This window comes from Rattus norvegicus, chromosome 3 (assembly GCF_021556685.1).
Source record: "Rattus norvegicus strain SHRSP/BbbUtx chromosome 3, alternate assembly SHRSP_T2T, whole genome shotgun sequence".
Taxonomy (NCBI): Eukaryota; Metazoa; Chordata; class Mammalia; order Rodentia; family Muridae; genus Rattus; species Rattus norvegicus.
Window position 1 is genome coordinate 11,074,046 of NC_141536.1, and position 13,900 is coordinate 11,087,945.

Consider the following 13,900-nt stretch of genomic DNA (forward strand, 5'->3'; position numbering starts at 1 on the left):
AGTGCGCTCCGGGAGAGCTGACCCGCGGCGCGCCTGCGGACAAGCGGAGAAGGTGGGAGCTTCAGCGAGTCACTTTTCCTAGAGACTGGGTGCTAGGCCCGACTAAGAGCCCACGGGAGAGTGAGTTTCCGTGGGTGACTGAAATACTGCGAAGACCAGCGTGGTGGCTGAGGGAGTTCCCGCTGGGTGGGCGGCGCGCGGCCTCTTCCGGTTTCGGAGGAGTTCGGGGCCTCTTGTCTCCGGCCGGTGCCTGCAGCCTTGGCTCCCGGACCCGGAAGGGGCGGCAGCGGACGGGCAACAGCTGCGAAGAATCTTACTCTCCACGTGCTGCTCGGGCCTCCTGCTCGGTCTGTGGCTCTGAGCTCGGACTTTGGCTACAGCCTGAAGCTCTCTCCGACCGGCCTCCCAGGACGTGCTTCGGACGCACCCACACCAAGATGAGGCGGGTGAGTACAAACCCAACCCGGGAGCTGCAGCACTGATCAGGATTGGGTTCTTCAAGGTGTCTAGAGGGACTGGCGGACAGCTCTCGGAAACACGTGGATGAACCGCGAACCCCACCTTGGGGGCAAGAGACCGGCGGGCTCCAGAGAACTTAGTTAGACAGGTTATGATCGGAGGCTGTAGTAACTAGTCAAGTTCCTGAGACTAAATGGGAGGACTAGTCAGCGTAAGGATTGGAGGCTGGGTGTATGCAAGCTGGGAAATAATGCCTGAGACATGAGCTTTGACAGGTCTTAACTGCCGGGAGCCACGTCTTCTGCTGGCAAGAAGGGTCAAATCTGTTAGGAATGGAGACCGGACTCATTTCTTTGAAGAACTTTTTAAACTGGAGGTTTTCATCCACGTGTCAGGAAAAAAATATACAGTCATTATAATCCGTTCCCTAGAGAGGAGAAAAGTAACTCCTACAGCAAAAAGATGGTTTTAGGGTAGCTGGTTTGTCTTCTTGACAGTCTAGGAAGATGTGATAGGCTTTACCCCCTCACTCAAAAAATAATAATCTAATGCCAGTGAAACTGAAATGCAAATTGCCAGCCAGTTTCAGGTCAACCAGTGTTGTTAACCTCCATTGACTAACACCCACTGCCTAGTTTCACCTTGGTAGAAGGAAGGAGGGACCTTATTAAGGGTCCTTGGATGGTTAGAAGTAAGGAGTCTTCAGCAAGCCGGCCATTGGGATAGCTGAATCTATGTGGGAGGAAAAATACAGATAATCTTCAGAATAGTGGAGGAGGGGGCATAAGATTTATAGTAGAGTAGACCTGGGCTATTGTAGATGTCAGTTTTGGAACACAGTAGTAGCTATTAGAGATGGAACACGGTACCCTGTATGACTTTGGGGGAGTTAGTCTCTCCTCTCCATAAATAGGAACACTAATTTGTTTCTTAGAATATTGTTAGGAGGCTCCAATGGGATAATACCAGCAATGACTGCATATTGTCAGGTCCTTAGAGGCAGTTGCTACTTTGCCAGTCATAGAAATAAAAGCAGCTTTGCTTGTTTCCATTTGAGGAAGTATGTGGCTGCCTTAGGTCAGCAGCATTGGATATGCCCAGCCCTGGAGAAGGAACTTGTACCTTGCTCACCTAGTATACAAGGCTTTTGAGTTCCATCCTCAATTATACAAAAAGAAAAAGAAGAAAAGAAAGAAATCCAAAATTTTATTGAGTGAACGGATTATCTGTTGTTTCAAAGGTGATTAAGAGGGTGTGGTGGCACATGCCTTTAATCCCAGCACCGAGGAGAGGTACAGGCCTTTGGGTCTCTGAGTTTGAGACCATAATGAGTTCCTGGACAACTAGGGCCACATAGTGAGGACTTCTCTAGAAGAAGAGGAGGAGGAGGAAAAAGAAAAAAGAAGAAGAAAGAAGAGACAGAAAGAAGTGGTGGTGGTGGTGGTGGTGGTAGTGGAGGAGGGTGATAGAGGCCAGTGAGATGGCTCAGTGGGTGAAGGGGCTTGTTGCTGAGCCTGATGTCCTGAGTTTAATCCCTAGGATTCATGTAAAGGGGGAAAGAGAACTCACAGTAGTTGGGTGACCTTCACATGCTGACTGACATATGTACTCACACACAAACCAATAGATACTGTAGGTACCCATCGAAGCCTTGATGTCTGTGCTTTGGTTTATATATCCAAGTGGGAGTGGAAGATGTACTGAGCAGATTTGCTTAAGCAAAAAACTTAACAAGGGAACTGGGGTGGATAGCTAATAGACTAGATTTGGAAGACCCTTCACAGCTTAAATTGGATTGCTCTGTCTTAATACTATGCAAAAATTTTTTTCTTAAGGATGTTTTCTGATTATTAAAGTATACAGTTTCATTTAAGAAAAATCAGAAGATACAACCCTACCTATAGTCAACATTCCCAGAAATAACTTCAGCATTTTGATATATAGCCTTTAAAGAAACATAACTATGTGATTTTTTTTTTTTCTAGCCAGATAGGCTATAGTTAATCAGGCATCTCAGCCTTATCTTCATGAAAGAGCATGGTGCATTTTGGGAATTTAAGAAAGATTGGCAAAGGGTAAAGGCTGAGAGATCTGGAAGTTTCCTAGATCTCCCCGGAGATTTTTCAGGGTTAGCCTAGCAGTAGTGAAGAACCTGCTTCAATTCAGCACTTGTTTTGTTTATGATGTGATCTTACTCTAGCCTGGTGCCTGGAACTCACTTTGTTACCCAGCCTGACCTAAGGCTCAACAGCCCTCCAGCCTAAGCTCGTGAGTGCTAGGCTTATCTGTGTGAGCTGTCATGCTAGCTTCTGAGTGCTTGTTTTCCCAGAGACCTTGACTTATCTGTAACGGAGGTAGGATGTGGAGGTGTCTCATTGTGTGCTACCTGGTGTGTTTAGTCCAAAGAAGGGAAGGGGAAGGTGTGTAAAGGAGACCCTCCGCTTGCTCTTGCTGCAGCATCATTCATCATCATGGTGGTACCTGGATGCTCAAGGAGGAGGGTCTAGTCTTGATTGGTTGAAAAGCTTCCTGAACCTGAGTTTGGCCTGGAGCAGAATAGGTTGCAACCCAAGTAGAGGAGGTCTGTGGGCAGAGATTGCTAGGTCGGCTCAGGAAACCTGTGGTAAGTGACTCTTCAGGCCTTTTGGAACTGCCAGGTGAAGCTTGCAAATCTTTGCTCTCTGACAAAAGATTCAGCAGACCTGAAAGCTGACTTCATTTTTCTTTAACTGGAAAACTCATAAACTTGGAACTTTGCAAAAACAAATTTTAAGATGAAGTAGGATTACTTGACTAATAATATTCAATATTTCAAGTTGTATTCATTGAATTCTTTAAAGGAATTCTTATGATTGCCAGGAAAAGAGGTTTGTCTTTTTCATTGGTAGGTTGGTCCGAAGCTAACAGTCTCTGTGAAACAAGTCATTGTGAAAATACATGTCATTGTTTCAAGTAAAGAGGAAGAGAATATATTCTAAAACTCAAGACATTGACTTCTCATGTCCTTCTGCAGACTGGAAGAAAAGACTAAAGAAAATACAAGATGTTTTTTTCTAGGGTGGTAGTTCTCAACCTTACTAATACTGCAACCCTTTAATACAAATCCTTCATGTTGTGGTAACCCCAACATAAAATTGCTACTTCATAACTATAATTTTGCTCCAGTTATGAATCATAGTATAAATATATGATATGTCACCTCTGTGAAAGGGCCGTTTGAACCCCAGAGGAATCAGCTGTTGAGATTCCCAGAGGAATCTCACTGTTCTACATTTAATCACGCCAATGTTGTGAGAATAAGCAACAGGCGAGAATTGCCCCGATGGTGTGTGTCTGTGGTCAGCAGTCAGACGGGGACTCTAAGGTGAGGAGGGCTGGAAGCAATACCATGGAAGTGATGGATGGAGCGACACTCATTTGGGTGGGGATGGACAGCAAGTAGGAACCAACACTAGAGCATCTGAATCTGAGCAGCTTGAGGGGAAAGGACGACAGATCCAAGCCCTAGGGAAGAACAGTAATGACAGTTTCCGCTTCCTGGGCACGCGTTGGGATTCCACATCCCACTCGCCTCTCCAATCTCATCTTAATGTGCTTTGTTGGTTAAAAAAGAAGAACAGATTTCATTTCCCTGTGTGTCTCTGTTCTCACGTAAGATGGACTCACTCCTGGGGGTGTGGTTTGGCTTAATAAGCATGAGTGCTTCACAAGGTAGATTCTTGCTTCTCTTAGAATGGACAGAATTGGTTAACGTCAGCTGGCAGGACACCTCTCTCTTCCTGAACCCCACTGTCATCCTGGGTGACTTAGCAGTTCAGATGGGTTGAGGCCTGCTAGATGAATGGGCTGAGATTGTGTCTCCCCCACCCCCATTTCAGATGAAGCCCAGGATCTGGTTGTAAACCCTAGACTGATGGTTGGCATATGGGGTGTAATGATCTCTGCAGGAAGAGAACATTCTGTGGGCAGTCAGGCTTCACTCTGAGGACTGTCTTCATGGACTAATGCACCCCTTCTTCATCTTTCCTTTTGGGAACAACACAGCAAACAGAGGCTACCAAGAGAAAGCACCAAGTGTCCAGCGATGCTCCACCAGCAAAACGGAGGAATGAAATATCCTCTCTTTCAGCCAAGAAAGCCAGCAATAAAGAAACTCAGAGAGCATTTAAAGGGAGCGCACACAAAACATTTCCTCCAAAGAAGCATTTGGACACTATAGGCAATGAAAGGCAAGAGGAGAAGCCGTGTGTTAAGACTTCGTCGCTGTTTAAAAACAATCCCGAGATCCCAGAACTCCACAGGTGTGTTTTGCAGTGCAAGTGTGCCTTGGGTGTGAGCAGTCACGGACGACGCATTCTCCTCTGCTGCCTTGGCACTGATGCACACTTTGTCTTCCCTCTGCAGAACAGTAGTGAAGCAGGCTCGAGAGCAAGTGTTCTCTCCAGAAGCTTTCCAGGAGCTGGACCTCCACCCACATCTAGTAAGTACCCTGCCCTGCTTTGCAGGGTGGGTGTGTGTGTGTGTGTGTGTGTGTGTGTGTGTGTGTGTGTGTGTGTGTGAGAGAGAGAGAGAGAGAGTGTGTGTGTGCGTGCGTGCGTGCGTGCGTGCGTGCATGTTCAGTCTGTCTCTGGTCTGGCCACCTGGGTGACCTCAGGTGATGGGTCTCTCCCTGACAGCAGCCTGTGCTGTCATCCCCACTCTCATCTCCACAGTGATTTTTAAGTTTCAGACTTGACTTATTGGGCTTAAAGCAGCTTTCTAATTTCTGGATAGATGTGATGTTGCTATGGTGGCAGATGTGTAGCCTTGGGGAGGGAACTGAGCTGGCTTCTTACTGTCAAAGGACCTGCATGTTTTCAGAAATTAAAGACAAAAAAGACTGAAGTGTGTTTCCTCAACTTTTTTTTCCTTTTGCTTAATGGCATGAGTGAGTTTTCTGGTTACTGTGAAAAGGGAGAGAAAAGGGCATTGGAAGCCTGGATCCCTTGTCATTTGGGCACAGCTGACCTTTTCTTTCGGGTAGGCTATGTAGGATTGTTTCTCAGCGTAAGTGTTATGGGGGGCTTCAGTGATGAGTTATGAGGGTTGCCTTGTATGTCATCACTCTGTAAAAGCAAACCCTGCAGATAATGAGGGCAGACTCACTCCCCAGTAGAAAGTACTGGGTTAGTGGGATTGAATTTGATCATAAATGCCAAATGTCACTCCAGTATTTTGTCTTTATGTCATTGAATATATTTGCATTAAAGTAATAGTTATTTTTATATTCTCTTTTAGATTTCCACAATAAATACAGTTTTAAAAATGTCCAGTATGACCAGGTAAGAAGTCGAGGCTATTTTTTATTTTCTTAGGGTTTCTTTGAGTACAAGCAGAGGTAACCCCAGTTGTCCATGGAAGGCAGAGCACATTTGTGTCTGGTGCTGGAAACCACACAAACTGCTGAGGACTTGACTTAGTGCTTAGCCTGTGGAGCCCCCCACCTGCTCGTAGGCAGGCAGGGTTTCCTTCCAGCTCCCTACTGTAGGACATAGCTGGTTTAGGACATCTGCCATCTCTGAAAATGACTTGGGCCAAAATACACTATTTGGTCATGTTATTTCTTAGCAGTAAAAATAAGGTCAGTCAAAATGATGGGAGTATATATTTGCTGGAGTTTAGTGGGATACTGAAAAAGTGTTCTAAATGCTTGTAAAAGAGAAATTCAGAATTAGACTGTGAGCAGTGAGCTGTGTAATCAGAGTTCACGTTGCACAAGCAAACCGCAAGACTATGGAAGAGTAGAGACCACCAGCCTTTTCCATTTTGTTTTGCTTCTGTGACAGTCTCATAGTTCAGCTGGCCTCAAACCTATTTTTCTCTTGCTCAGTTTTCCAGATGCTATGATTGCAGGCTTGTGCATCATGCCTGGCTTGCTTTTGGATCAACCACACTTAAATGAGTTCTCTATCCATTTTGGGCTTGGGTTTTAATGTTCATGTAGGCACTGTTTTCAGTACATGTTCCTTGTTTGTTTTTTTTTTTTTTTTTGGTTCTTTTTTTCGGAGCTGGGGACCGAACCCAGGGCCTTGCGCTTCCTAGGCAAGCGCTCTACCACTGAGCTAAATCCCCAGCCCCCATGTTCCTTGTTTTTTGAAGGGAGCTGCTGCTGTTACTTGGGTGCCTGCAGCCTCCTTTGCTTTTCTGTGTGGAAATCCTCTCTGTGTTACATGCTCCCAATTCCATGCCACACAGCAGGCAGGAGGCTTGTGGTTGACTCTGATTTGTTGTTATGCCTATTTCTTTTTTTTTGGGGGGGGGGGTTTCAAGACGGGGTTTCTCTCTGTAGCCCTGGCTGTCCTGGAACTCACTCAGTAGACCAGGCTAGCCTCAAACTCAGAGAGATACACCTGCCTCTGCCTCCCCAGTGCTGGAGTTAAAGGCTGTGCCATCACACACAGCCAAAAAAAAAAAAATTTTTTTTTTTTTAAATTAGCTTAATACTGTAGCCGATCTCTAGTTTTGTTCTCTACTCTCAGCCAAGTTTAAAAGTTTAAAAGCGGGGCTGGGGATTTAGCTCAGTGGTAGAGCACCTACCTAGGAAGCGCAAGGCCCTGGGTTCGGTCCCCAGCTCTGAAAAAAAGAACCAAAAAAAAAAAAAAAAAGTTTAAAAGCTTTGACTCAATGAGGAAACTTCAGCGGTAAGTAGGCAGAGCCAAGCAGAGGGTCTTTTTCAGGTTACCTGTGTAATCTGCCTGCATGCATGATGGAGCCGTGTGGTAAAGAAGTGTGCTCTCTCTTTTGCCTCAGTGTCCAGAAGCAGAGTATCCCAGTGCTGCTGGAAGGCAGAGATGCCCTTGTGCGCTCGCAGACGGGCTCAGGTCAGTTGCTGCTTGTTTACCTTGCCATTTATCTTGAGGCACCATGGTTACATGCTGGCCTCTTCAGGAAGGTGTTTTGTGGTGGCAACATCTGACTTGTCTGGGAAAGGGCAGCCATGTTCGCTTTTGTTGGGAGACCTGTGTTAAGTTGAAGGAAGGTAGTGATGGGCTGTGGTCACTGGTGATGAGGGAGTATTCACAGTTGAGCTCTGCTGCTTCCTGTGTGCCTGCTGCCAGTGGTCAGCCTTCACTCTGGATGGATTGACAGTTTATGTCTTGAAAGCAGTTCCAGCCTGAACACAGTAGTGTCAGGGATAGACCACTTTCTACCTGGTCTGTACTTCTGCCCCACTTTTGCCTTCTTGCAAGCTTAGCCATGGTGAGAAGTTCAAAGCTTCCCTTTAGTCTTTCTGACTTCAGAGACTGGCTTGGATTCATACCTGACACACCAGCACCACAGAGGCCATTTAGCTGAGAGAGCGAGAACTTGGAAATAGCCGTTTCTTAGCTTTCACGTGCAACTGTCAGGCTAGCTTCTATCAAATGTGAAAGGCATCATCCCTCCCTTATAGATAACCTAAGGAGCTGAAACTTCAGAGGTTTTGGAGTACTGATTACAAAGCAAAGTTGGGAGTCATGACAGATGCAGTGCCTCGTAGATATAGAACACACAGTTCAGCTTCTCCCAGATTTAGCATTATTTACAACTGTGTGCGTCCCGGCTGTGTGCATCCCAGCTGATGTTACTCTCTTTTGAAAGGTAAAACTCTTGCCTATTGCATCCCTGTGGTCCAGTCTCTTCAAGCACTGACATCAAAAATACAGGTGAGCAAATTGTATTCTCTGCTGTAGTCTGCTGTGCCCATGCTCCTGCCTCGCTTCAGGCAAGTAGTGGAATACTAGAGTAGTTGCTCTGTCTGCACTTGGCATCGTTTTCTGTCTTCTATCAAGTGTGAGTGTACAAAGAGTGGAGTCCGCGTGCAGGGCATATGGGTAGAATGCTTCCAGTGTGCCAGATGTGCCAAGTGCTGGGCACATCTCAGTTCTTAACTCCACCCTCTGCCCACCGTCAAGTTATGGGTGTCCTGTGACCCTAGTAGTGTAGGAAAGTAAAACAACCAAGGCAACGTAGAAGTACCAGTGGGCATAGATTCCCACCTTACTCCTGTGTGACTGGAGAGAGGAAACTGTCATCTGGGTCAGGGGTTGTGGTGAAGCTTTGTTACAGGCTCCCACCATGTTTGGGGGCCTTCCCTTTGTCTTTCATAGTACTGGGAATTGAACCTCGTACAGAATGACTGTTAGGGAAACACTCCAACGTGCTCTGACTGGCCCCTGTCCCATTTATTTTCACGTGTAGGGATCAGTTGTATATCATGTAGAGTTACGTTGCAGCTGTATACGTTCCAGTGAGTTTTCTTCTGACTGGGGAGAGCCGGACTTTATCTTTAGCATGTGGTTTATTAATGCCGACTGGATTTGAATGTCGTTAAGTGGGTTTAGCAGTTGGGCTGTTATGTAGTCAACATTGTCTAGACTCTGTTCTTAGAGTGTGAGACATGGTTAGTGCTCTGGGCAGACTGACAGCTAAAGTTAGGGTGAGGAGTTTGGGTGGCTGTTGTAAACTGTGGGCACAGACTTCATCTTCTATCCCAAACAGTCTTACCAGTGCAGTGCCCTTCCTTTGATTTGAGAGAAAATGGTGTGATCAGAAGTAGGGTGTTGGGAGGTGGATGGGGAGGGGGACAGGATAGGGGGTTATGTCCAGGAAACCAGGAAAGGGAATAACATTTGAAATGTAAATAAAAAATATCCAATAAAAAAAAAAAAAAGGAGAAGGGTGTTGGGTGAGTGAGCACTGAGTGTAGAGCCAGTGTAGAGCGGATGTTGAATCGACACAGAAGAGAGGCAAGGGGCTGCAAGAGCCTGCTCTTGGTCTCTGTCTCTGCTGTGTGTCATCAGAGGCTGAGCTGAGAAGCTGACAATGAGGGGAGAAATGGTACCTCCATGGCCTTCACATACCCATACAGGGACTTCTGAGCAGATAGGAAAGACAGTGACTACAGCAGGAAGCCCTGGCTGCTACTCCTTCGCCAGTCCTGAGAAGGATGTGCTTCTGTATAGGTTGGTTTTTGGTTTTTGACAGAACTGAGTTTAATCTCAAGGAAACATGAGATTATACCAATTGAGAGGTGCTCTGCAGGATTTTTGGCTGGCAGTTTTTGGGAAGGTTGAGGGGATAAAAGAGAAATACTGAAGAATGTTACAGACGAAGGGTTGTCACAGAGCATGACAAAGAAAGCACGCCAATGATATGCATGGGGTCTAGGCTGAGTTGATGAGATTTGAATGAAGCCTTTCGATTCATACTGAGTCAGTGCTCACTTCCTGGTTCTGATAATTCTGTAGTTTGAATGATGGCATTACAAATTGAGAATGTCAAAGTTAGTTGCCTAATTTGTCCATTTTTACTTTTTTGTAAAATCCTGAACTTTCAAAGTGAATAGGTTCAATTCTTTTAAATCAGTTAAAAGTGGTTCTATAAGAATATTTAAAGCAGTGTTTCTTTATACTTTGTAGACTAGAACACATGCTCTTGCTCTGTTAGCTGAAGAAGAGTGAGGCTACAGAAGTGCGTGCTATGGCTGTGCTTTTACAGTGGTCCTTGACTCCTGGCTCAGCGATCTAGAATGCCAGGCTGTGAGTTTTGCTTTGCTTTTGTTGTGTGAGAAAAGGTGTAATACAGCCAAGCCTGTCTCCTGGTCCTCCTGCCTCTGCTGTTGGGGTGCTATGATTGTGGGCGTGTGTTACCACGTCTTGCTCAACAATTTTTAAAAGTAAATATTTTATTCAATCATTATATATGCATCTGGTATGTTTGGATCTTATTCCTCCTCCAGTCTCCCTACTTTTCCCTACCAGCCCACACCCTCAAATTTAATATCTATTTAGTGCTGCCTGTGTATCTGCCAATTGGTTTTTTTACCAACCCGATACAAACCTATACACATGTGGGAGGTAGGACTCTGACTAGAGGAATTACCTCCATCAGATGAGCCTGTCACAAGTGTGTAGGCCACTGTCTTGATTAGTAATTGATTTTGGTGGACCCAGCCCACGGTGGGTGGTGCCAGCCCTAGGCAGTTGGTCCTTGGAGCTATAAGAAAGCAGGCTGAGCAAACCACAGGAACAGAAGAACAGTAAGCAGCATTCCTCTAGGGCCTCTGCATCAGTGCCTGCCTCCAGGTTCCTTCCTTGACTTCACTTCATGGTGGACTGCAAACTAAACCAGCTAGTGTTTGCTCACACAGCAGTACAAAGCAAGCTGAGACAGTGTGTGTGGATTACAGGTCAGCCGATTGCTAACAGGGAGGGACGTGGGGAATTCCATTTTCTAGGGTAAGTGACTGCCCCACTAAGAACTTTATAGAGGTTCATGTACAGTGCTTAGCCTGTCCCTCGCACACAGTCGGAGAAGAATGGCTGTAACTTGCTATGTGTGTGGCCAAGTCCCACCCATAGATTCTAGGAGAACTGGCCAGTAGAGAATTTTTCTTTCTTGATACCACGCTGTAGAGTTTGACAATATTTGAGCTGGGGTTAATCCCACAGTTTCAACCCAGCTCTCGAATACAGTGGACTGAGATCAAAAGATTAGATGACATCAGGCAGGTGGCAGGCAGGTGGTAGATTCAAACCCTGGCCTGAATAGTGGTTTTATTTTTATTTCAATGCCAAGACTGAGCCCAGGGGCCTGTGCGTGTTCAGTTCTCTCTGTTGTGATGTCCTCTCCCACCCCAAGGTTAGCTGGGCAGATCCTTTTACGCCTCTGTTCCCAAGGTTATGATAAGATATCATGAGCTGCCCTTGTAGGTGTTGAAACCTAGCATCTGGAGCTGGTCACTGAATATTAGTCGTCAGCACCATCAGCACAGTCATGTGGCCGTTTCAAATAGCTGTGACAGAAGACAGGGGCCCTATACAATCAAGACTCTGTCTCAAAAAATGTAAAACAAAATTTTTCGAAACTCCAATTTAAAGATTTATATATTTCATTGTATGATAACAGGTGTTTTGTTTGCATATATGTTTATTCAAAATGCCTAGGGCCTGTGGAGATCAGAAGAGGATATCAGATCCCTGGAACTAGAATTACAGTGAGCCGCCTGTGTGTGTGTGTGTGTGTGTGTGTGTGTGTGTGTGTGTGTGTGTGTGTGTGTGTGTGTGTGTGTGTGTAAAAGCAGCAACAAGCCTTTTAACTGCTGAGCCGTCTATCCCCTGTAAGCCTGGAACTAGAATTACAGTGAGCCGCCTGTGTGTGTGTGTGTGTGTGTGTGTGTGTGTGTGTGTGTGTGTGTGTGTGTGTGTGTGTGTGTGTGTAAGTAAAAGCAGCAACAAGCCTTTTAACTGCTGAGCCGTCTATCCCCTGTAAGCCTCAGTTTAGTTCACTGTTTCTAGTTGTGCTCTGTGCAGCTCCTTGCAGTTCATCATAAAATTCTGTGACCTGGAAGCCATAGCCCTGGGCCCTAGCTTATTCTCAGCTGAGGGGCAGGTATGAATGAGTAGACCCCGGCAGCATCTGCTCTCCAAGATATGTTGGTTTGGCTCTGATTTTTTTAAACATCACGTCCATCCTACTTCATGTACTCACACCTTCGAGGAATTGATGTTTTTCTTTCCTCTTGTCTATGTAGTAACACCTTTTGAAATGTCAGAATCTCCTGCCGTCACATGGTGGCACATTAATCCTGTTGTACTAGCATGTTTACTGTTCCTCGCTGGGCTCCAGTGCAGTCTCTCAGAAAGTTGGTGTTAAGTGTAGATTACTCTGCTTCAAATCCTAAATCCTCCTCTCCTGAGTAAATGTTCCCAGTGCACAACATGAGAGCCAAACCCTAATTGGATTTGCTGCAGAGCCCGATCTTCGCTCTCACATGGGGCTGCTCATAGTCTCTGAGCCCTTGATGAGGAAGGCTCCATAGATAGGACCGCCTTTACATTGGTTTTGGTTTTTATTATCGTTGTTTAGATACAACATGTAAAAAATTAGTCAAAGAGTTTTAAGAATATATAGGGTAGAAACAAAGCCTCACCTTCTTCTCCAAGGGGCAGCCTGTCGCATTCATCAAAGAGGACTGCACACTTCTCGTCACCTTTCATGGAGTACTTTGTTTCTGCATTTGCTACGCACAGGCGTTGGCATATGCACTCACTTGCCCTTCTGATAGGGCTGTGGTCTAGACCCTCACCTGGTTCTCCCGGATGGCAGTTGTGCTGTCTTTGTCAAGCCCGGGGTAGTGGAGTTTCTCACTGTGCCACCTGGCTGTGCTCTTGCTTGTATTGCTGCTTTGTGGCAGAGTCTCGTTCAGCGCTGACCCTGCTCCTCCCTTTGCTTTTCATTATGTGTGTGTCATGAATTGCTAGGCCATGCCATTCCCGGCAAGCGACACTCATACATTATGTCCAGTATTGTGTGCAGACAACAGTTACAGTTCTCCACATTGTGAAATACTCTCCAACTCCTTACACACGGGCTGTGTAGGAATAATTCCTGGAAGTGGGATTTGTAGTTTCGTGTTGCTCTGTTAGGGACTTTACTACTGGGTGTGCCTACCAGCAGTGTGCTATCTGGTCCCGGCCCATCGGCACTCAGCTGCTTTACAAGTCTTTCTGTATTGGATTATGTTCCAAACCCCAGTTGTTCTGGTAACCTCTATGTGCAATTCTGCTTTATGACTGCTACAGCTTTAAGTCACTTCATGTGGGATGTTTTCTCACAAATGTGTCTTAGTGGCTTTTGTTCTTTTCCAGGTGCACACTTGCCTTGAAACTGCCCGTGTGTGGCTCTGCTGTCGTTTGCCCCATTCCCTGGGGCATTCGGTAGGACTGCACTACAGTGTGAACTCATTTAGGGAGAGTCACTGATACGGAATCTTCTCCAAGGACAGGAGACATCTTTCCTTTAAAAAATTATGCCCTGGGGTTGGGGATTTAGCTCAGTGGTAGAGCGCTTGCCTAGGAAGCGCAAGGCCCTGGGTTCGGTCCCCAGCTCCGGAAAAAAAAAAAAGAACCAAAAAAAAAAAAAAAATTATGTCCCACAGTGTGTTTTAGTTGTTCTTCATCTAGAATAACTTCATCACCTTTTTATGCAGTCCTTTCTTTCCTTTTGTTTTTTGGAAGTTTCTCACTGTGTGGTCTGGGTCTATAACAGACTCAGGATCCCCCTCCTCAGCCTCCTAAGTGCTAGGATTGTAAACACAAGCCATCAGTCCTTAAGACTTCATATATTTTTGTATAATATTTGTATCTTTTGTTGTTGCTATTGCCATGAAGTTTTTCTTTTCATTACATCGTCTTAATTTTTTATAGTAGAAGGCCATTGAGTTTCGGTTGGTTTTCTTTCTTCTTTGTTTGAATCTATATCGTGGTGTGTTATCCTGGTGTGCTTGGGAGTCCATAGGGCAGAAGGAATAGCTCTCCTGCTCACTGCACTGCTCTGCCTAGTGATTGTTTTTGAGACATGGTCTTGCTGTGTAGTCCTGGCTGGTCTGGAACTCAACTATAGTGACCAGAGTGGCCTC

General features: G+C 45.7%; 1 protein-coding gene across 4 annotated transcripts in view; it reads left to right on the plus strand.

Moving 5' to 3' along the window:
- Nucleotides 1-19: 19 nt before the first annotated feature.
- The window catches only part of Ddx31 (DEAD-box helicase 31), a 65,165-nt gene continuing 51,284 nt past the window's right edge, over nt 20-13,900 (plus strand). For 3 of the 4 annotated variants that reach the window (XR_015683062.1, XM_087652612.1, XM_087652613.1), the window contains exons 1-6: nt 20-446; nt 4,589-4,760; nt 4,864-4,939; nt 5,737-5,780; nt 7,249-7,319; nt 8,080-8,144. Coding sequence is in view for 3 of the 4 variants with exons in the window: in XM_087652612.1 (XP_087508738.1) it covers nt 5,764-5,780; nt 7,249-7,319; nt 8,080-8,144 (153 nt within the window). In the remaining variant the exon portion in view is untranslated. 4 annotated transcript variants of the gene reach the window in all.